This window comes from Chlamydotis macqueenii, chromosome 2 (genome assembly GCF_036417535.1).
Source record: "Chlamydotis macqueenii isolate bChlMac1 chromosome 2, bChlMac1.mat, whole genome shotgun sequence".
Lineage (NCBI taxonomy): Eukaryota > Metazoa > Chordata > Aves > Otidiformes > Otididae > Chlamydotis > Chlamydotis macqueenii.
Genome location: NC_141557.1, coordinates 41,282,984 through 41,304,990, shown reverse-complemented (window position 1 = coordinate 41,304,990; position 22,007 = coordinate 41,282,984). Strand labels below are relative to the sequence as shown.

The 22,007-nt window shown below is 40.5% G+C and overlaps 1 protein-coding gene across 4 annotated transcripts in view; it reads left to right on the top strand.

Annotated features, from left to right (window-relative positions):
* The first annotated feature begins 2,176 nt into the window (after positions 1-2,176).
* TOP2B (DNA topoisomerase II beta) overlaps positions 2,177-22,007 on the top strand; it is a 64,451-nt gene continuing 44,620 nt past the window's right edge. For all 4 annotated transcript variants that reach the window (XM_086742685.1, XM_086742683.1, XM_086742684.1 and 1 more), the window contains exons 1-3: positions 2,177-2,326; positions 20,078-20,251; positions 20,926-21,016. In XM_086742685.1, coding sequence (XP_086598811.1) covers positions 2,261-2,326; positions 20,078-20,251; positions 20,926-21,016 — 331 coding nt within the window. In that variant the 5' untranslated portion in view covers positions 2,177-2,260. The remainder of the gene's footprint in view (positions 2,327-20,077; positions 20,252-20,925; positions 21,017-22,007) is intronic.

Genomic DNA, 22,007 nt, shown 5'->3' with positions numbered 1-22,007 from the left:
GCTGCTCCATTTCCAATCCTTTTACTTCTTATGAAAAGCATTTTGCAAAAGGAGAAACCTTTAAATTATTACTATTCTGCTGAAATTATTCTCTTCCGATACCAATTTGTCTACTAACTCTGATGTAGTGCTCTTACTAATCCCTCCTTTTGTGACTTTACATTGGGAATAATTCAAGGAGTGGAACTGGCTGGACTACGTAGGTCTTTTGCATTTCACACAGCAAAATGAAAATTACTAATTGAGAAGCTGCATGTTGTAAATGATGTTTTTTAAGCTTGTAAAAAAATCTATTACCTTAATATTTATGGTCATATATATATTTTACTTTTGGTTGGAAGTATCTTGAACTGTAAATATTTTTTGTGCTTATACCTTAAAGGACATGAATTTTAGGCTTCATATGCACACTGTTTTGGCCTAGGAAGTAGATGCTGAGTTGTACCACAGGGTGGTTTGGTTTTGTTTTTGTTTTGTTTTTTTTTGTAATGCCAAATATTTTAGAACAGGTTGCGTACAATGTACAGAACAGGGTCCTTTATGATGTGACCCTGTAATAAGGCAGGGTGTATCGCTGACGGAAAGAAGACTTAGCGCGGTGATGCTCAAAGGCACTCGTAGTAGCAGCAGAAGGAAGTTCTGCGACAGCTCCGAGATGAAGAACCCCTCGGGCTGGTCACCGCGGCCCAGAAGAGGGCAGTGGGTTATCGGCGCTCTCCTGCCTGGAGCACCAGGACTTTACTCCCCTTCAAATCGCCGCAGGGCGCAGCGCCGGCCGGCATCCGTTTGAGCACCGCACCCCCGACCGCCTGCCCTGTCTACCGCACCGCCTCTTCTCCACCCGCGTACCGGCCGCAGCCACCTTGCAGATTGGGGAAACGGGGACGGCCCTCGGCGCCGCCCTCCCGACACGTTTTCTCTGGGTGGTAGGGGGGAGGGGAACGTTCCCGGCGGGGAAAGCGAGGCCTCTCCTTCCCCGCGGGTGCGGAGAGGAGAGGTCGGCCCAGCGAGGACGCGGTCCCTGCCCCGCGGAGCCCCGGCCGGTCGGCGATTCCCGCCGCCTCACGCCCGCTCCCGCCGCGACGCCTTCCCTGGCGGCAGCGCCCCCGCGCGGCGGCACGGCTTGCCCCCCCCCGTTGCCACCCGCAGTGACGTCTCACGCGGCCGCAGCCGCTTCTTCCCCTTCTCCGATTGGGCGGCGCTCCTCACAGCCTGCCCACCTCCCGCGTGTGATTGGCGGGCCGGCTCAGGGACGGGGCTCGGGGTGGGGGGGAGGGGAGGGCAGCCCGGGCCGGCTGCGTTCAGAGGCGGCCGCGACGCGGATGGCGGACGGGGGCCGTGTCCTTCTCGTCTGAGCGCGGGGTGCCGGCGACAACGGTTCAGGGGGTGCGGGAGGACAAGCGGGGGAGCGGCATTGGACCGGGGCGGAAAGAGAAGGGAAAGGAGGGGCCGGGCCAGCTCCGGCTGCCGGCGGGCGGTGCGTGCGTGCGTGCGTGCGTGTGCCCGTGCCCGTGCGAAGGGGGCGGGGGCTGCGCGGGCGCTCGCGTGCGGGTGCGCGCGCGGGGAGGGAAGGCGCGGGCGGGGGAGGGGAATAGGGGGAGATTTTATTATTAATCTGTTGTTGTCCGGGCCTTTGTGGCTACGGGGCGGGGGGAGGAGGGCCCGGGGGTGAGGAGGAGGAGTAGGGAGGCTGCGCTACGGCGGCTGTTGTTTGCCGCCGGGAGGCAAAGGGCCCGGCAGTCCCTTTAAACTAGCGAGAGCCGCAGGCCCGGCTGGGCCCGCCCGCCCGCTGCCTCCCGGCCTCGAGTTTGAGCGCGGGCGGCGGAAAAGCGCTTTTGTGCGGGCGGGCGTGCGTGCGCGCGGCCCCTTGGCTGCCCGCCCTTCCTCGGCCCTTCTCCGCCGGGCGCTTTCCCTCCTTCGCGGGGCTGCCGGCGGCCTCCCGTGTCTTCGCCCGTCCCGGCGGATTGTTTTCCTTCGCCTTCGGCTGCCCTTCCCCAGCATGAACTAGAAGCCGGGCCGAAGTGGGTGGGGGAGCTCTCGGTGTCGGGGTGCCTGTGTGTGTGAGGGCGGGCGAGGGGCTGCGGGGGCTACCGGGCCCGCGCGGCGCCTGAGGGGCCGGGGCGAAGCGCGAAGGGCGGGCGCCGCGCTGTGCTGTGCTGCGCTGTGCTGCGCTGCGCTGTGCTGTGCTGCGAGCCTCGGCGCCGGCCCTCTCGGTTGCTTCTTTGCGCCTTCGCTTCGGCTGAGGAGAAACGGGCAGAAAATGGCAAAGTCTGGAGGAGGCGGCGGCGGCGGTGGCGGCGGCGGCAGCGGGGGACTGACTTGGGTGGTAAGTTGTGGGGTTGCGTTTTGTTGTTTGCGGTTTTTGGTTTAGTTTTTTTTTTTTATTATTTGGTTTTGCATCCCGTCTGTGTGTGTGTGTCTGGAAAGAGCGTGGATCGGCTTTTAAACGAGGAGGAAACTGGCGTGAAAGGGGAAGCGCTGTACAGCTGCTCGGTGAGGGGATCCGGGACGCAGGGAGAAGAAGACAACCTGAGTTTGGGCTTGGGGTGGGAGCTTGCAGCTGTGAGGGGCTTCTTAGGGTGCTTGGGACTGTAGGGGAGGGGGAAAAAAGGTTAGTCTGTGAGCAAACAGATAGGAAGGAGCCTCCCGCCTTGAGGGGAGTGGGTGGGTCAGTAGGGCTGTGTTGAAGACACTGTCCTCCAAAATGAGATGTGGGCTATCTGTCATCCCGTAAAAGTCGCAGTTGCTGTCTCTTGATGCTAGAGCAAAGTCTTTGTGGGCTACCAAAGGGGCTATGCGTTGACCCCAGCTTCTTTCCCAGCTGTCTGAAAAGACAATACCTGAAGTTCCTAAGTTTCGGAAGTGGGTGACGAGGAGGCTTTTCAGAGATGTTCAGGGGACCGGCCCTGTGTGCTTTCTGTTGTATCTTGGAGTTAAACTTCCAAGATACAATAGAAAGATTCCAAAAGTTGTAACTCTGTAACAGGGCCAAGAAGGTGGTTTTTTTTGTTTGGGTTTTTTTTTTTTTTTTCCTCTGCTTTTCATGGATTGGTCAGAAGTAGTAAGATTTGAGAGGGTACAGGTGATAACTGACTCTAGAATTGGTGAATCATTTTGAGCCTTTTTAAAGTCCTTTGAGAGTATTGTCCCTGACTGTCAGTGCAGAGGGATACTCTCCTCCTCTGTAGTAATAGTGGATACTCCTTGGTTTCAGTAACACCTGGGGAAAGTGGAGCGAGGATGACCTGAAGGGGTCTGGTTCAGCCAATCAGTAACTTCCCTGCATTTCTCTTGCTTAGTGTAGCGTTCAAAAGAGGGTAACTTCTTCAAAGTTTATGCAGAAGACAGTATATCTTGATAGATAGATGGTGAGGTAGCTGCGTCTTTAATCAGATGCATATGCTTTACAGAGTTAGAAAGTTTTAAGAAGTCTTGTTCAAGAGAATTACAGCAAACTTGTTCTTCTGTTGTGTCTTTCTACGTCTTTGAGCTGTTTGAAAAGAGTATGAATAGCGTTATTGGGGTGGAACAACTCATCTGTATTCTGATGGATTATTTCTGTGGCTTTAGTTACTGCATTTTATGTTGATAATTCTCTTTTTCATTTTTAAAAAGCTGGCAGCATGGAAAAGTATATTAAAAATGAGCAAGTTTCTGGGTGTGCCACTTGAAATTAGGCAGTTTAGATATGGGAACAGCCTCAGTAGAGAAGCTAAAATTATTCTCCTTTCTTTCCTGCAATACTGTGTCTTCTTTATCAACTACGGTCTTCAGATAGCTCTTCAGAGTTAAGATGTTTGCAGGCTAGGTTGGACCAAGTAATTAAAAGTTTTACAGCTCATACAGAAAACTGCAGAATGAAGTGTGGAAATCACTGAGTAGGCATTTCTAATGAAACGTGTTCTTAACTATAATGGGGATGAAAGTATGGTGAGTCAACGGTTTCCTACAACTGGAAGTAAGCAAACTTTTCATTGTCTAGAAGCGGTAAAAATTAAAGTGTTTTTGTAATCTCAGAGTAGTTGTAGGGAAATAATTACATTTTTAGTTAAAACTGTGTTAGCTTTTTTTCAGAAAACAGTAAGATGTTTCTTTCTCTCGCATGCATTTTAAAAGCTGAAGATAGGACTTTGGAGCCAGTTCCTAAAACCAAACCTGTTCCATGTCAGCTGTAGAACACTAGCATACAAAAGGGCAATATTGCTGTGGTGCTGACATAGTTGTAGCAGTGGCTAGTGATTGGTTTAGGCCAAAAAAAAAAAAAGTTGGTTCAGGCGATGGTTTGTGAGTGGACATCTGCTGGCCTTGAGAATGAGAGGTACAAAGCAAGAGACTGTAATAGTTTCAGCCATCTGGTTTTAATCTACTGGATATGCAACTATTTGCTGTTTGATTATAAGTTGTTTTGAAACTATCTTGATTTTTTTAGACTTTTTATTAGCACGTTGAAACCACTAGGTTGAGTACTTTGAGTAATGTATTTTGTATTGTTAGTGGTTTCTTTTTAAGACCGTGAGTTAAACAGTTGAAGGATAACAGAAGTAAGTCAAGTCCTAAAGATGAGGAAAAGTTTGAAACTTAGTGGGATGTTAATTTATGTTTCAAACTAGCAAATCCCATGTGCCTGGTGCTCACATTTGAGTAAAGAGTTGTATGTGTAACTTTAGCTTTGGTTGTGATTTAAACAGCATGCTTGTTCATTGGTTCAGCTAACTAGGAAAGAATACAAGCATCAGGTGATACTCACTTTTACTTTTAAAAGTAAATGGATTAAATGTTCATAGAAACAAACAGGAAGTCATCTGTGTTTTCAGCTACCTGTAACAGAACTTTAAGAAACGTTAGCTGGTAAGTAGGCACAATTACCAGTGATGGAGGTGCATGGGAGTATATTAATTAAAAATGTTTATTGGGAAAATAATTTTGCATGTATAACTGAAAAGAAATGAAGATAACCTCTGATTTATCAAATGTATTAGTCATTTTTTGAGGAGTATGTTTTCTAGTCTGGTTACTGATTTTTTTTTTTTTTTTTTTAATCAACTTGCACCTCCTCACTGTAATAGTTGGTAGAAGGTGGAGTCTTAACCAACAGATTTATGTTAGTTATTCTTCGTGGATGATTTGCAAGGGTTACCCAAAAAGGTGTTAAGTTGTATTAAGAGTTCGTTACAAAAGTATGGATTTGTATCTAGAGGGGTTTTCACTGGTGAAATATGATGGCATTTTCTAATGCTAGAAAAACTTACTTTGAACAAAAGAAGTAATTCTTATCTTCAGCCTTTCTGTATATTTAGGGACTACAGAAAATGAACTGTCATAATAGTACAGTAATAGTATTTTTTTTTTAAATAAATATGCCTTGTATAGTGAAAGTGAAGTCATTGCAAGTAACACTGTCAAGTGTGTCGGTTCTGATACAATGGTCATGCCTGTAGAGCTACTCAAGAGTATTTCAAAAAAGCAATACTTCATCAGTTACTTCTGTCAGTGTTTTCAAGGCTTTCTCCTGAGCCCTAAGAATCTCCTACCCCTGAATCTTCTAGCCCTCTCTAGTTGCCTTTCTAGACCCAGGTTAAAGCTCAGAATTATCTGTCTTTTCTTTCCGTTTCTTTATCTGGATCAGACCTTCTGTTTCTTTGCTGGCTGAAGCTAGGCCTAGAACACAGTTGTCATATAAGTAATAGTTGTTACATATAGTGTTAGTTACTGTCTTATCTTTCCTCTGCTGTATTGTGGTATCTGCAAGGGGGGGAAGTCTTACGTGCTTTTTATAAGCATCTATCTTTTCTTTTGCTATTATATTGACCAGAGAACTTGGGGTTTTGTGCACCTTGAGCCCTTCCCTCCTTTTTTTTTTTTTTTTTTTTTTTTTTTTACTGTTGTACAATGGAAGGTAAGTCAGACTTGAAATAGATGACCCAGTGGGTTACTAGTTACTTTTGTTAAACGTAATGCATTTTGTAGGATTTGAAGCTATGTAGTGTATCAATAGTTGAGGGGAAGCAGCATTCCCTCTTGCTCTTGTTGAATTTCTGATCCTGGTGCCCTTAAGGAAGCAGTGGTGCAAAGAGATGTGGTGACTTTCCTGAATATTCTAGCACTAGAGGGAAAGAAATGTTTGTGGCTCAATTTGATGAGTCAGACACAATAGTTGTGAAGAGGGAGGGATTCATTAGATGTTGTGGCTTACCTGCCAAAAGAAAGTTGTTAACTCTGATCTTCTGTCCTCCATGCCACCATTCAGTGAAATACTTTTGTTGTTCTCTTACTAGTCCAATCTTCTCCTTGTTAGAGAGCTGGATAATGCAGGGTCAAAGAGGTGATAGAGATGATATCAGATAGAGGCTTGGTGGTGGAACAAGATTGGGGCTACCTCTTTGAATGCAACTGAGCCAGTCTTGCAGCTTGATGTCATGCGTCTTCACCTGTCTACTCTGAGCTGGGAGGAAAACTTGTTCTAGTGTAGGTGAAAAAATGCTGAATGCGTAGCGGTGGGGAATCAAATTGTAATGAACTCTAGGAGGAAATGTATATCTGGAGGGGACTGATTTAAAAAAAAATACAGGGGGGATTACTTTAGTTGTTTGATGGGAAAGGTGTACATTCAAGCACATGTCCTCTGTTAATGTTTTGTCTCTCTAGATTTGTGTATAGACTCATAGGATGGTTAGGGTTGGAAGGGACCCACAGAGGTCATCTAGTCCAACCCCCTCTGCAAGGAGCAGGGACATCTTTGACTATATCAGGTTGCTCAGAGCCTCATCCAGCCTGGCCTTGAGTGTTTCCAGGGATGGGGCTTCCACCACCTCTCTGGGCCACCTGTTCCAAGTGTTCCACCACGCTCATTGTAAAAAATGTTTTTTCCTAATATTTAATCTAAATCTACCTCCCTTTATTTTAAAACCATTACCCCTTGTCCTATCACAACAGTCCCTACTGAAGAGTGTCTCCCCATCTTTCTTGTAGGCCCCCTTGAGGTACTGGAAGACCGCTATCAGGTCTCCCCGGAGCTTCCTCTTCTCCAGGCTGAACAGCCCCAACTCTCTCAGCCTGTCCTCATAGGAGAGGTGCTCCAACCCTCTTATCATTTTCGTTGCCCTCCTCTAGACCCTCTCCAACTGGTCCATGTCCTTTTTATGTTGGGGGCTCCAAAACTGGGCACAGTATTCCTACTCTGGTGAGACCCCCACATCAGTAGAGGGGCAGAATCAGCTCCCTTGACCTGCTGGCCACGTGCCTTTTGACGCAACCCAGGATGCAGTTGGCCTTCTGGGCTGCAAGGGCGCATTGCCTGCTCATGTTGAGCTTCTCGTCCACCATCACTCCCCAGTCCTTCTCCTCAGGGCTGCTCTTGACCCATTCCCCACCCAGCCTGTATTTGTGCCTGGAATTGCCACGACCCAGGTGCAGGACCTTGCACTTGGCCTGGTTGAGCTTCATGAGGTTGGCATGGGCCCACCTCTCCAGCCTGTCAAGGTCCCTCTGGATGGCATCCCTCCCCTCCAGCGTGTTGACGGCACCATGCAGCTTGGTGTAATTGGCAAACTTGCTGAGGGTGCACTCTATCCCACTGTCCATGTCACCGACAAAGATGTTGAACAGGGCGGGGCCCAATACTGACCCCTGAGGAATGCCGCTCATCACCGATCTCCACTTGGACATTGAGCCGTTGACCACCACTCTCTGAGTGCGACCATCCAGCCAACTCCTTATCCGCTGAGTGGTCCGTTCATCAAACCCACATCTCTCCAGTTTAGAGAGAAGGATGTCGTGCGGGACAGTGTCAAATGCTTTGCACGAGTCTAGGTAGATGGTGTCCGTTGCTTGTCCATTGTCCACCGATGCTGTCACCCTGTCGTAGAAGGTCGCCAAATTGGTCGGGCACAATCTGCCCTTCGTGAAGCCACGCTGGCTGTCACCAACCAACCACCTCCTTGCTCTCTATGTGCCGCTGCATGGTTTCCAGGAGAATCTGCTCCATGACCTTGCCAGGCACAGAGATGAGGCTGACCAGCCTGTAGTTGCCTGGGTCCTCCTTGTTCCCCTTTTTAAAAATGGGGGTTATGTTACCCCTCTTCCAGTCACGTATACATTCCAGTATGTATACATTTAATTTCTAAGCCACTCATGCTGTATTAAAGGTTAAATAAGGAATTTATTTGTACAGATAAAGTAACCTTTCCAAATAAGAGTATATACATAGTCTATGGTAGGTGGTTTAAGTTTGAAAAAATTATTATTTAAATCTAGTATTTTATTTTCATAGGCTTTATTTTCCAGAAGTAGATTTTTATCTTGCGTGTAAAGTGTCTTCTGTGCCTATGTGCAAAAGCAATCTCCCAATGCATGTTTATATTTCAATTAATTAAAAGCAGCACATATGATTTATAGCTGATAGATATGAATGATTCCATCCCTGGGAGTGGGTTATATATATATTATTATATAAAGAGAACATGGAACTGAAAACTGGTACAGAAAACTTAATTTTTCTCACTTAAAATACTACATTTATTGCAAGTCACCCACAAAGAAAACATTATTCTGCAGTATATAGGTGTTTTGAAAGTTTCCAAAAGCAGATTGAGCAAAAATAAGTAGTTCTAAATGTGGATAACTGTGTGAAGAAACCTGTTTTGAAAATTTTATACTTGGAGACCTGGTCGTGTCCTCTCAAGTACCAGTAGTGAAACCCAGATATTTTGGAAGAATGTGTTTAATGCTAGTATCATAAGTTTAACGTGAATATTAAGTCAAGGAGTGTAAAATATTTTTACAGAATTTTGAAAATAAACACTAAAATATAATTGAAGTTCTAGCAACCAATGAAGGCATCAAGATTAAACATACAGAATGTTTTTTGTTTTTATAAACATAGGAGAAAAGTGTTCCTCAGAAGCAAAATCGTGGACCAGTTCTTAGTCATAGTAATTTTTGTTAAAAAAATGTTTCCTTGACATTTTTTCAGGTAGTTCAGTAATGAGTACTCAGAAGGTTGATGTGAAAGCAGGAAAGTTTTCCCCCCTCCCTGATAAATGAGGATCAGATCTGCTATTAAAACTTCAGTGTGATTGCAAATACTTTTAATTTTATGAACGGAGTCCTTTTAAGTTATGTTTTGAAGTGCATGATGTTAAACTTTTTCTGTATCAGCTCATCTAGTTTCATTTAATAAAGCTATTTTAAAATGCTGTCTGCATCTTAATGTATTGTAATTTACATATAAATATGGTTTACCACTGAAAGTAAATTAAAGTACTAGTTTTATTTTTTTATTTTATTAAAATGATAAATCTGTGTGTGTGTTACACTGTATGCATTTAAGCAGTTCTGTTTTTTTCTTTTCACAATTAGATAAAAAGGTCATTAGCGAAGTTATTGTAAAGGCTGCTTGAGTGTTAGAACATGTTTGAAAGGTTCAGATCAAAACATCAGATCTATATTTTCCTTTGTACATAATTAAAATAAAGCTACCTTAATGGAGGAAGAAAAAGTGTAAGAGAGGATTAAATTGCTTAATCTACTGGTGTGTGTTTTTCCTGATTTGTGAGGTAGAATTGCAATTGGCATATTAAGCAGTCCTCCTTTCATGGAAGCTATGTGTCTTCAAGAGGTACTGAAGAGCTACTGATTTCTTTTACTTTTTTTTTTGTGAATGAGTGGGCCTGATTAGACTGAGGGTTCCTTTTCCTTATTTCAGACATTGAACAGTTGCAAGTAGAATAGGTCTATGAAAAATTGGACAAATGTCTGCCTTAGTGAGGTGCCAAAAACTCACACACCAACTTTCTCAATCTGTGAAGGAACCTTCAAGGAGAAAACAAGGAACAATATTTTTCTCATCATGACAGAATCACAGGAGCTATAAGATAACACTGAAAAGTTTTTTTGTTATAAATCAAAAGAGACTGAGATAAAGTAGGGGAAAAAAAAAGAACAAAAACAGCTCTCACAACCACACAACTTGATATGTAATGTTTCTGTAAGAGCAGTTAGAATTCTACGGTCAGCCCCTAAGCAGAGCATCTTTACCTAAGAGAAACTGGTAGTGTGAGCTTCACTGGAGATATTGGGAAATAGCTGTCCAATCTGTGGTAGCTCTGGGGTATTTTTACTTTTTAGAGAAGATAGTTTAGTAGTATATGAACATTTCAGTCTTGTATTTATTCCATTGGTAGTTGTGTACCATGATATAAAAATAGAAGAATGGCAAGGTGTCGGGAAAAATAACACCATCTTATACTGGCTGATACAGAGCTCTAGCAAACGCAGTCATTCAGGCTATTGCCTCCATACATAATGCAGAGCTCTGTGTTGGCTGAGGTAGTGTTTTTCATCATATGCTATTTAGTGATCCTAACTTTAAAGTCTTTTCCACCACTGTTGTATTACAGTATTGTCATGAAAACTCTGAAATTGTGTGTCGCAATCTTGGAGTAAAATGGACGGAAATTGCTTGGAGGAGAGCAGTTGCAAGAAGTGAGGCAGTTACTCTATTTTGTTATTAAGCAAACTGAGGAGAGGATTTTTCTTAAATGCACAAATAAAAGCCTCTATAAGCATATGAAGAATCAGCTTGGAGGGGGAAGTTTCTTACCTGTGTTTGCTGATGGAGAGGGAGGGAGATGGTCCAGACACTTGAGAGAAAGCAAACTCTTCTTTGCAAGTTGAGTAATAAACATACATGTTGGGTAACAAAAAGATGATGAAAACCTTGATCATCAATTATTTTAAAATTAATCTCAAAATATCTGTGAAATTATTTGGTGAGTCCTTTATAAGGTACCTTTTATGGAGAGGTGAATTCTTTTGCCTGCCAAGATGCGATTCTTAAATTGCAAATTAAAGGGTAGAGTTTTGATGATCTTCAAGATTGTCAGCATTTTTAATGAGCAATCCTGAAAGGCTTTTTGTAATAAGTTCTGTAGGAATTTTATTGTGGGAGGATGAGTGGCTGAGGAAGAGGGAGTTTTGGAACAGTGCTCAGACTTTTTGACTCATTGCTACCTCTGTTTTCCTCCTCTTGAATTGCTGTAAATGTCTGGAACACCAAACCTGTGTTCCTTTCTCAGGGAGTTTACTACAGAATTGAGACTAGAATATATAGTATATTTATGAAACTTATAATATTTCAAGATTTGTAAAATCTCCAGAGGAACTGTAGATGTTGCATAGTAGGACTTGAACAATTAAACTCAAGCTACGTTTTTTGTTTGTTTTTTTTTTTTAAAGAGTGCCGGATTCATATTTAATTTAATATGTCAGAAAATAGATTTTGAAAATACAGAATGCCAGAAAATGTGGCTGTGTTAGCATAGGCGCTTCTAATAATAAAAAAAGCAGATGCATATGTTATTGTGGAGCAAGCTGTGGTATTTGAGAGGAAGCAATGTGATCATTATTTGTAAACGTTTAGAGTTTGTTCTATATTTGGAACAGTTTTTAAAAAGAAAAAACCTCATTAATTTACTTCTATGTGATACCTTGTGTTAAGTAAATGCATTGCTGTCGCTTTTCTTTTGAAGATTCTAGGAAGCAGACTTAATAGTTACTGCTAATCATACTGTGTTTCTTTTTAGGGTACTGTGTCAGTTCTGAAGTACAAATGAATGTTGTCCTACTTGTGCCTGAAGCTTTTTCTACAGTTATTTTCTACATTTTTTTAATTAATCTGAAGATAGTTCAGCAGAATGAAAATACCTTGCGGTACAACGAGGGTTCATCTGGCCGTAGAACCCATAGGATCTAGAAGGAAAGATCACAGTGCTGTTCTAGGAATGTGATATTTGACATTTGACCAAGCAGATTTGGTCATTCAGTGACCAAACCACTTCATTCAGTGATTCCAAGGATCACAGTTCTAAGAATCAGTAGGACAACTATTTTAAGTTGTCTTAAATTTTAACATTAATAACATCATTTTCTGTGAGAGTCAGGTTTTTTTTTTTCCTTCCTTGTCTCTGAATTTTTGCTGCAAAAAACGATTCTTAAAATATTGATTTCTTACCAAAGCATTCATAGATGCACTTTTTTGATACTGGCTAAGCAGTATCAAGATTTAGTATTGACATAGAACTTGTCAGTGGATAGACAAATAGAAAAATTTCAGACTCTTAAAATTTAACAGTAAAATTCAGTTAAATTGTTGTCATGCATGGGCAGACGTTGGACACATGCTTTTAAAGAAGACGCTAAAGATCAGGATCTGAATGTGCTGCTGACTGTATCCAAACCTGTGCCAAATAAAACAGAACTGTTGCTGTAGAAACTTAAGTGTAAGGGAATTCATATTTAAAACAATATATATAATTTTCTGGTCAGGAGTAATTATAGTGAGCATACATATTTGCACAAAATTGGTATTCTTTACTTCTCAAAAGTCTGGTGGAGAAAGCAAATCCCTACATTTTCATTTAAATCATTGTGCCTTAACAATCCTAAAATAAGAATGATGATGCTTTTATTTTGTTAAGCTATTTAATAGGAAGATGAAGCTGTGTAATTTTAAGAATGTCATTTCATGGTACAACTAAGCAATCTAATTATATCTTTTTAACCTTGTCTTCCTAGCTGTATGATTCTGCTCTTTTCATTGCACAGATACTTGTCTGATTCTCTAGCAAGGTTGTTCAGGAAAATGAGGCAGTGGACAACTGATTGCTTCTAGTTGACAAAAAAAAAAGGGGAGAAGGCTTCATTTACTCCTTTCAACTGGCTTGTTGTGAGGTCAGTTTGATGCCACTATATGGAGCAGAGAAGCAAGAGAGGAAGGAAGAAAGAAGGAATTTTTCCTCTTTTGGCAGCACTTAACTGCTGTGCTTTTCTGTAAAGGGGAAATCTGGCCATCCTCCAGCTATTCTAGAACTGAATCGTAATAACAAAACTGTAATGTGGTGCTTTCAGAGTCCAGAGCAAATTGTCCAAACCAGGAGATAAAAAACTTAGGAATTTAAAATAACCAGATTAATCTCACTAGAGTAAGACTAGTTCTGAATGAGTTTACTGAGAACTCCTTCCTACGATCAGCTTTGGAGAGGATACGATGGAGAGATGTAGTTCATGTGGCTAATGGTATGCAATAGTCTATGGAAATTTGCTGTGGTAACAGGGAACCGTTACTTTTGTGTGTTTTCATCTTGGCAAGAGAGCTGAACCATTTGTTAAAGATGGCAGGAGAGTAGTTTATTTTGAAACTCCCTCTGGTTTTGTTTTTATGGTGCGAGATATTCTCAGCCAGAGTTTTCTTTGGGAAAACTGCAAAATGTTCATGTAACAATGTATACATTATCTATTTTTCTAAGGCAAGAGGAGGCCATTATGATCCAACATATAACGCCACAATACAGTCAAGTGCATATTATCCTTAGAACTACCTAGTAATTACGATATTGCATCTATGAAGTTTTTTGAGGTATAGCGTATCTTCCTCAGAAGAGGTAGTTTTGTTTTGAACTGTAAGTGGTAGAAAATCAACCACATCCGTGGATTTCATTACTTAATTAACCTCCTTAGGTTTTACAGCTTAATTACACTAAACATTTACTATGTTGTCCCACTAAATGTGCTTATCCTACACTTTATTTAAGGGAATGTATGACACATGGCATGTGCTTTTTCTAAATTCTTATGTCCTGAGGCTTTCTGGAGAACAATTGTTGTGCATAGTAGTTGTAGGAGGTTAAGACAGAAAAGACAAAGACAAAGTGAAGGTGACTTCTTGTTCATATAGTGATGTCTCTTCTCTGTTCATTTATGCTTGTCTACCAATCTAGAAAATGATGTCTTTTTGATTGCCTAATATGAGGAAGAAAGAATGGGCAGACTAAAGAAAAATGTATTTTGACTTGAGTAGGGTTTTTTGTTATTTTGTTAGTTTTTGTTGTTGTTTGGAAATAGTTTATAGTCTGGAGAAGATGATGATGCCAGTGGCCAATACAGGATTAAGTCTGTGTAAGTGGGGAGAGACATTAACATTTTTCAGGATTTTCAACTTCTTGCAACCATGTGAAATTGAGCAACTTAAAGTAAGGAGTAAAACTAAAGATGTATATTCCAGTTATGGCAACACGGAAACTGATGAGGAAACCTGCATTCTTTGTTGTGGCTTTTTACATTTTTCTTTTTGGATAGGGACAACTTTTTTTTTTTTTCTGGGGCTGCCAAACTGTCCAGATCAAATGTGTATTAAGATTTAGCATGTTAACGTACAGCTTGCAGCATAAGTAACCAAACTCAGCCTGGTGACTCAATGCGATTTCAAAATGCTAAGGAAGACTATATGGGCCAGTTTTCATCCAAAAAAGGCGACAAAAATCTCTGACGTGATATGGATGTCACACATGCTCTATTATATACAGAAATTACAACAGAATACACTAAGAAAAAAAATGCAAAATGTGAAGAAAGAAGATGCCAAAACCAAATATGTGACTTCTTAGGTTGAAGATAAACAGTAGAAGTCTTGTTGCCAAACTGTCATCTAGTAAAGGCTACTTGGATTCTGACTCTTGATCGCAAAAGGAAAGAACGACTATAGCTTCCACACAGTACTAGATAAATTCATAGCAAAAATAACTCCAAAAGAGATGGTTTTGCAACTGCAATCGTAATGGAGAAAGAGTTACCATAATAAAACATGATTATGATGCACAATAGTCTTGATGTAGTAAACTGAGCAGCAACTGCTATCAACTGAGAATCAGTATGTTTTTTCATACAGTTACCGCTCTACTGTGTTTAAGAGTGTTTAAGATGCTAGCTACATCTGAGGTCACAGTATGAAGTGTAACTGCATGTCTATAATGAAGGCTGCATAGTGCAATAGGTTATAGCATTCCAACCTGCTTAACAATGGTCATCTTGCTGACTTATCTGTATGTGGATGTCTATATTCGTCATCAGCCTGGAAGGTTAGAAAGTCTGAAAGACTATCAAGAATCTGTAAAGTCCTGAATGTTACAGCAATGTTGGGAAAGTCAAATACTGTGTCTAAAAAAAAAAACAACAACCAAAACAAAAAAAAAACCAAAAAAAAACCCCAAAAAACACCTCACCCAAAAACCAACCAAACAAAAAACCCTAAACAAACAAGAAAACACCATAAAAACTTGGCAACATTAAGATTGCAAATTGAAAATTGGATAACCTGTTAACAAACAAACAAAGAAAAAACAGACTTGGTGTGAAGCAGAAGACTTAAGCCCTTCATGACCTTTGGTTAATTCTCTTTGTTTTCTTGTGAAACAACAGCTGGTGCTGTCTTGAGAAGTGTTATTGGAGCTCAAAGAACATAAAGATTTTTCATACAGTACAGAATACAAGAGGCATTTTGAGACAATTCTAAAATATATAGAAAAGATTGTCAGTTTAACAACACTGTAGTTTAGTGCTTGCTGAGGTTTTTTGTTTGTTTTGTTTTGTTTTTAAAAAAAGGACTTTCTTACTCTGTTTACTTGCATTTTAGAATCATAGAATTGTGGAATAGTTAGGGTTGGAAGGGACCTTTAAAAATCATCTAGTCCAACCCCTCTGCAAGAAGCAGGGACATATCCAACTAGATCAGATTGCACAGAGCCCCGTCCAACCTGGCCTTGAATCTACCACCTCTCTGGGAAACCTATTCCAGTGTTTCACCACCCTCATTGGGAATGTTTTTTTTCCTAATGTCCAGTCTGAATCTACTTCCCTCTATTTTAAAACCATTACCCCATATCCTATCACAACAAGCCCTGCTAAAGTGTTTCTCCCTATCTTTCCTATAAGCCCCATTTGGGTACTGGAAAGCTGCTGTAAAGTCTCCCCAGAGCCTCCTCTTCTCCAGGCTGAACAGCCCCAACTCTCTCAGCCTGTCATAGGAGAGCTGCTCCAGCCCTCTGATCGTCTTCATGGCCTTCCTCTGGACCCTCTCCAACAGGTTTGTGTCCTTCTTATGTTGGGGGCTCCAGAGCTGGATGCAGTACTCCAGATGGGGTCTCATGAGAGCAGAGCAGAGGGAGAGAATCACCTCCCTCGACCTGCTGGCCACGCTTCTTTTGATACAGCCTAGGATGGGGTTGGCTTTCTGGACTGCAAGCACACATTGCCTGCTCATGTTGAGCTTCTCGTCCACCATCACTCCCCAGTCCTTCTCCTCAGGGCTTCTCTTGATCCATTCTCCACCCAGCCTGTATTTGTACTTGTGATTGACCAGACCCAGGTGCAGGACCTTGCACTTGGCCTTGCTGAACTTCATGAGGTTTGCACGGGCCCACCTCCCTAGCTTGTCAAGGTCCCTCTGGGTAACATCCCTTCCATCCAGCATGTCAACCACACCACACAGCTTGGTGTCATCTGTGAACTTGCTGAGGGTGCTCTCTATCCCGCTGTCCATGTCACCAACAAAGATGTTGAACAGGGCCGGTCCCAATACTGACCCCTGAGGAACACCACTTGTCACCGGAGTCACTTGAACATCGAGCAATACTAATTTTAATTAGTAGAAACTCAGCAGATGAAAGAACTTTTCTTTTCTTTTTTTTTTTTTTTTTTTAAGTTATCAAGGAAAACATAATGGGAAGACCATGGAGGATGTCTGTGTCCATAGATCTATGTCATGGATTTGGTGATCAAGATTTTATCTTTCATGGGATGAGTTATAAACATTACTTGAACTTGAAAAATGTCCATTCAAGAGAATCACAGGGATTCAGAGTTGGTCTTCTGTTTCAGAGTACAGCACAGCCCAAGAGACTTGATCTGGGAAACTGCAGTTCTGTGGACTTCTGATGCTTGCATGCCTGCATAACAACATTAGTTTGTGTAGCTGAAATCTTTCTGGCTTTTGATTTTATGGTTATATTTAAATAGTGTATAAGTTAAATAAGTTCTGAATGTTTACAATATGAGTATTTTTTGCATACAGAAGATATACTATACTTGAATGGTTGTACAAATAGAAATACCGTCCTACTCTGTGACAATGAAACTTAAACATTTAAGTAGAGCATACTGAAAAAAGTGTTTGTAGTGTCTTAGTAAAAACTGTAGAATTCAAGTTCTTCGAGATTACTGTTTTTTTTTCTGTAATAATCATTGACTAGGAAGAAAAAAATGCTGTGCTGATCCTTTGTGTGTTTCTTTTCCATTCTTAAATCATACATGTTCTAATTAGTGTGTTATAAAATACAATAGACATAGCTGTCACAGGGAGTGGAGTGACAGAAGATCCTTACTACTGCTGTGTTAAAGCAAACTCACTGTTCCTCAAGAAGTGACACTTCTGCAGGACTGGCCCTTTTTAGTCAGCAAAGTTCATCTAGGTGTGACCTCTCTTCTTTATCAACGTGACAACTGTCTGGCGGTGGCTTCTCAACAGAAGTAGTTTTGATACTCTATACCTTTCTTACTGATAAGCTGGAAAGTATGAGCTCCTCCAAGTTGTCAGTAAGACTTCCATTGGAAAACAGAAATTAGTTTCCTAGTGTTCTGTTAAAGGCAGTGACTTGTAGGAATCTCTTACAGAGAATTTTATTCTGTAGTAATTTTTCACAACTTAGAGGTACTCATTCAGTCACAATAAAATGGACTTTTTCTAATCTACTGACTTCTGCAAACATGTGGGTCAAGTAGAGCTATTTGAGATAGGAAAAAGGTACCCTAAATTTATTAGGCTATGGTCTGACTTCTTACTCTATGTTAATGTGTTACTGAGTTGTGATGCATGGACAGACCCTAGTCCTCAGATGCTGTACAAGTAGAAGTATTTTGGAGACTTGTCTGAGCACAATCATAAGAACACAGCACTGAGGTACCTGACAACTGAAAAATTGACACGTATAGCTGCCCGTCATGTACTTCACCAACTGTAAAAACCTTTTGAAGCCTAAGAATTGACAGCAAAGAGAAGAGAACAAGATTGAACAAGATTCTGGTGGTCTTTACACCTGTAATACTTCTGCTTTCTATATTAATTGTGTTTCCTCTCTTCCCTTCTTTCAACACTTATTTCTACTTCATCTGAGATATTATTTTCTTTTTCTGCTAATCACTGCTCCCTTTAGAACATGTGAACATACTAAAACAGTGCTAACAGCTATGGAATTGCTAAGTGAGCTAAGGGTGACTCCTATGAGGTGTGATGTCAAAGACAATCATAAAGTCAGTAAAGTCAGAAAGATATGAAAAAAAAAAAATATATATATATACACACCTATGCACTGAAGCCCACTGGAAGCCTGGACATAATTCACAGAACTACTTTAATGAAATAAAATTTACGTTGCAACTATTGTCAATGCTTCTTTAGTAACAATTTTAATTCTTGCTCTTCTGTATGTCAGTTTAATGCATGTGTTTGCAAAGTCCCAGTTCTTTTCTGTTTGCTTAGCTGATCCATGGCTAATCTTTTTAGGGTGGTGGTGGTGGAGTTGTCGCAGTTTAAGACTAAGAGGCATTGTGGAGACTGAATTAACTCTGAACCAAAACACTTTAATCACACGTGTGTGCAATTTTCCAGCTACCTGATTTGACAGATGTGATGTGCTCCAGAAGAAAAAAACATGAGAGTTGGTGGTGTTGTTCCAACTCGGCTGTGTGTAATCCTGGTACAGGACTGTAGGGTCTCCTGGGTTCTTTTCCCCCCTCTTATTTTGGATGCTGTCAGTTACAGGACTGGGTAATAGAGAATATTTGATTCTCATTTGACCTGTTCAGGTTTACTCGGCGTGAAACAATTGACTGTTGTCATCACTGGTGCACACAGTCTGTGTGTCTCAAAGAGTACGTTTCATAGTATTTCCGTAAATAAACTAGAAAAATGTGATATGTAAATCTTGAAGAGGAAGGTAATTTCCCTTGTTCTGTATAGAATGAAATGCTTTATTCCTGTGCCTGCTAATAGGGGGTGGGGGGAAAGCATATATTAGATAGTAGAAGCCAGAGAAGACAAATTGGAATAATATGGGGAGAATTGTCCTTGTTAATTGCATGATATAGGTTGTTATTTGGCCTCTTTGAATCTGCTGAAGTTATTTGGGTGAGTCTGGTATCCTTTGCTCCTTGTTCCTGTGTGCTTCTATGTGCTTATAGGATTTCTTACCCTTTGCTTTCAGTGCTGAGACTGCAACAAAGGCTAGATTGAGAGAGAGTTGATGATACTTTCTTCTGGTTGAGAAATTTATATGGTGATTGGTTAATCTACACTTGGACCTCAGCGTATATTTACTTGATACAGAAATTTACAGGGAACAACTAAATGGGAGTAAAATATTTACCTGAGTGGCAAGTGTTCTCATTATTTGTCTGTTGATGGTTTTTATTGGTCATGTAACACCTGCTTCAAAGTTGGTAAATCCCCCTCTAAGAGAAGGATGCTATTTCAGGTATTAGGCAGGTGGTGACAGAATCTTTTTTTCTATTATCTCTGCTAGCCAGGCAAATAAATCATGTGAGTTCAAGTTGCGTTTATTGGTGTTTTTAAGATAATGCCGGTTTACAGGAAAGAAATTGTACTGCAAAATGTCATATCTAGTCTCTTGGTAGATATGCTCTTATTGTCTCAGTATGGGACTTTTCTACATCTCTGAGAGATTTTAACTTTTCCTTTTGTGTGGTTCTAGTTCAACGGGAAGGAGGTATTTATCAGGAAAAATTTGCTGAACGGTGTACCATTCAGCAAATCCCTGTATCCTTCCCCCAAAAGTGGATTAGTTTTCTGTAACACTGCTTGCTCTTCAATTCAGACATTTTTTTTGTCATCTCCACCCACGTTAGGCTTGAACTGTGTTTAAATTCTGACATTAGCTTGTCTGATTCTCTTTTTTTTACAATCCTTGGCTTATTTATTCGTAAAGCATTCTAAACCGGTATTGTGTCACTAAAGTTTGAATATGTAAAAATTTGTTAAGAAACTGTCACATAATCTGTTGATTTTTTTTTTTCTGTTGAGAGGATAGCTTGATTTTAATACATCTGAAAACTGAATATTTAAATTACATGATAAGTTTTGATTGTAATTTAAAACTTCCAGGTTTAGTTTATATCTTGAGTGACAGATTGAATGAATGAGGTTGATTGTTGGTGTATTTTTTTTTAATAGACATTATTTGATAATCAGATCAATGCTTCAAAAAAGGAAGACTCAGAAAGCGTTAATAAAAATGACACTTCAAAGAAGATGTCTGTTGAGAGAGTTTATCAGAAAAAGACTCAGCTTGAGCACATCCTCCTCCGTCCGGATACCTACATTGGATCAGTTGAACCCTTAACTCAGGTAAGTGTCAGTAAACTTACGGTCTGAATAGTTTTTATTGTTTTAATGAGAAAATTACTATTCTGCTTAATGAATAAGCAAGTGTCTACTTTTCTGAATATTCTGAATTATCATGCTAAAAACTGTGGTCATGTTTCTGTATGCATAAACATGCATGTAGGAAGGGGTCAAGAGAAGACTTTTTACAGCAGTGCTTGGTTCACCTGAAAAAATATGCTCTGAAAGTGTTAAAGATCAGTCAAACATGAACACACACCTATGTGTGTAAACACATAATTTTATATGTGTGAGTGTTTACAAACATCCCTGTATATTTGTAAGTAGCATTTGCTCTAGGTCCAAAAATGCTTTGGTCTGTTTTTGTTTAGGTAGAGAACTGAAAATCTAAGCCTTCTGCTGGCACTTTTTTTAGCTCTTTTTATGAAGTTGCAAATTGCTTTGAACTTCATTGTCTATACTGTTAGAGTTCCTCACCAAGCAGAAAATAATGGATTTTCATTATAGAAGTTTTTGTGGATACAGTTGTAATTTTTGCCAAACTTCTGCTGTTGTCTCATATGACAGCAGCAACCAGATTGGAAGAGTAAAGTTCCTGAAATAAGTAGATCTTATAGAATCATGGACTGGTTTACCAAGGCAAGTAAATATTTTCATTTTATTTTGTTTACATGTAGTTAATGTGGGTCTATGATGAAGATGTAGGAATGAATTGCAGAGAAGTTACCTTTGTTCCAGGCTTGTACAAGATCTTTGATGAAATCCTTGGTAAGTACTTTTAATAATACTGTAGCATTATGGAGTACACAGTTTTCTCAGAGCTCTCAAAGTGCGTTAATTTGTATCTGATTTTAAATCACAGACTTAGAGTGCCACTAAACTGCAGTGCATGAAAACTTAAGTGTATTCCAGCACTACAGAACAGTTCAAAGCAGGACGAGGGTTTTCAGTTGCACTTGTAGGACAATGTGAATACTTGCTACTAAATGCCCAAACTAGATAATTCTTTATGATCAATATTGTTGCGAGATTTTTAATCTGCAAAGTTGATCAGGGCTACAGTTTTAAATAGCATTTGAAAGAAGATTATTCTTCTGAAAGAAGACAACTGAAGGTTATCTAAGTGTTAACTTGGATCATGTCCTGTGAATCATTAAAACTACCTCCTTCTGTACAGAATGATAATGGCGGTCATGGTGATTCTTGCATGGATTGTTTCTAGACTTCAGACAGTTGGAATAAGTATCATACTGCCATTTAAAAGCATGGTAACTGAGGCATAAACAGTTTCTAGAAAATTCTGTTGTAAGTCCCTAAATCACTCTGATTTTACTAGTTCATGATATTCTTTTGGTGACAGGCACACATTGAAGATTAAGCAGGAGTAGAGATGTGCAGTATCTAAAGTGTGCTCTCTGCTGAACTGATATTTTGAGTTAATTGACATGAATTCTTGGGCTAGTCAGTTTTTATGAAGTTATGTTGTAAATATTGGCAGGATTACATTGTAAACTAAACTATACTCTGAAGAAGTCAATGGAAATTTTGTCATGGCCTTCATTGGATTCAGCACTTATTCACATCTCTAAAATGATGCTTTACAGCATTGCTGTCTTAGAGGAAAATAAGTTTTTTTTTAATTATTTTTGTTTTTTACTCATTACTTAATTTGAGCAATATAGGAATGAAAATCTTTCATCACTTCTTTTTTGCGTACTGCCTCATAAATGAAATTTACAGGCTTTTCACAGGGAGTCAC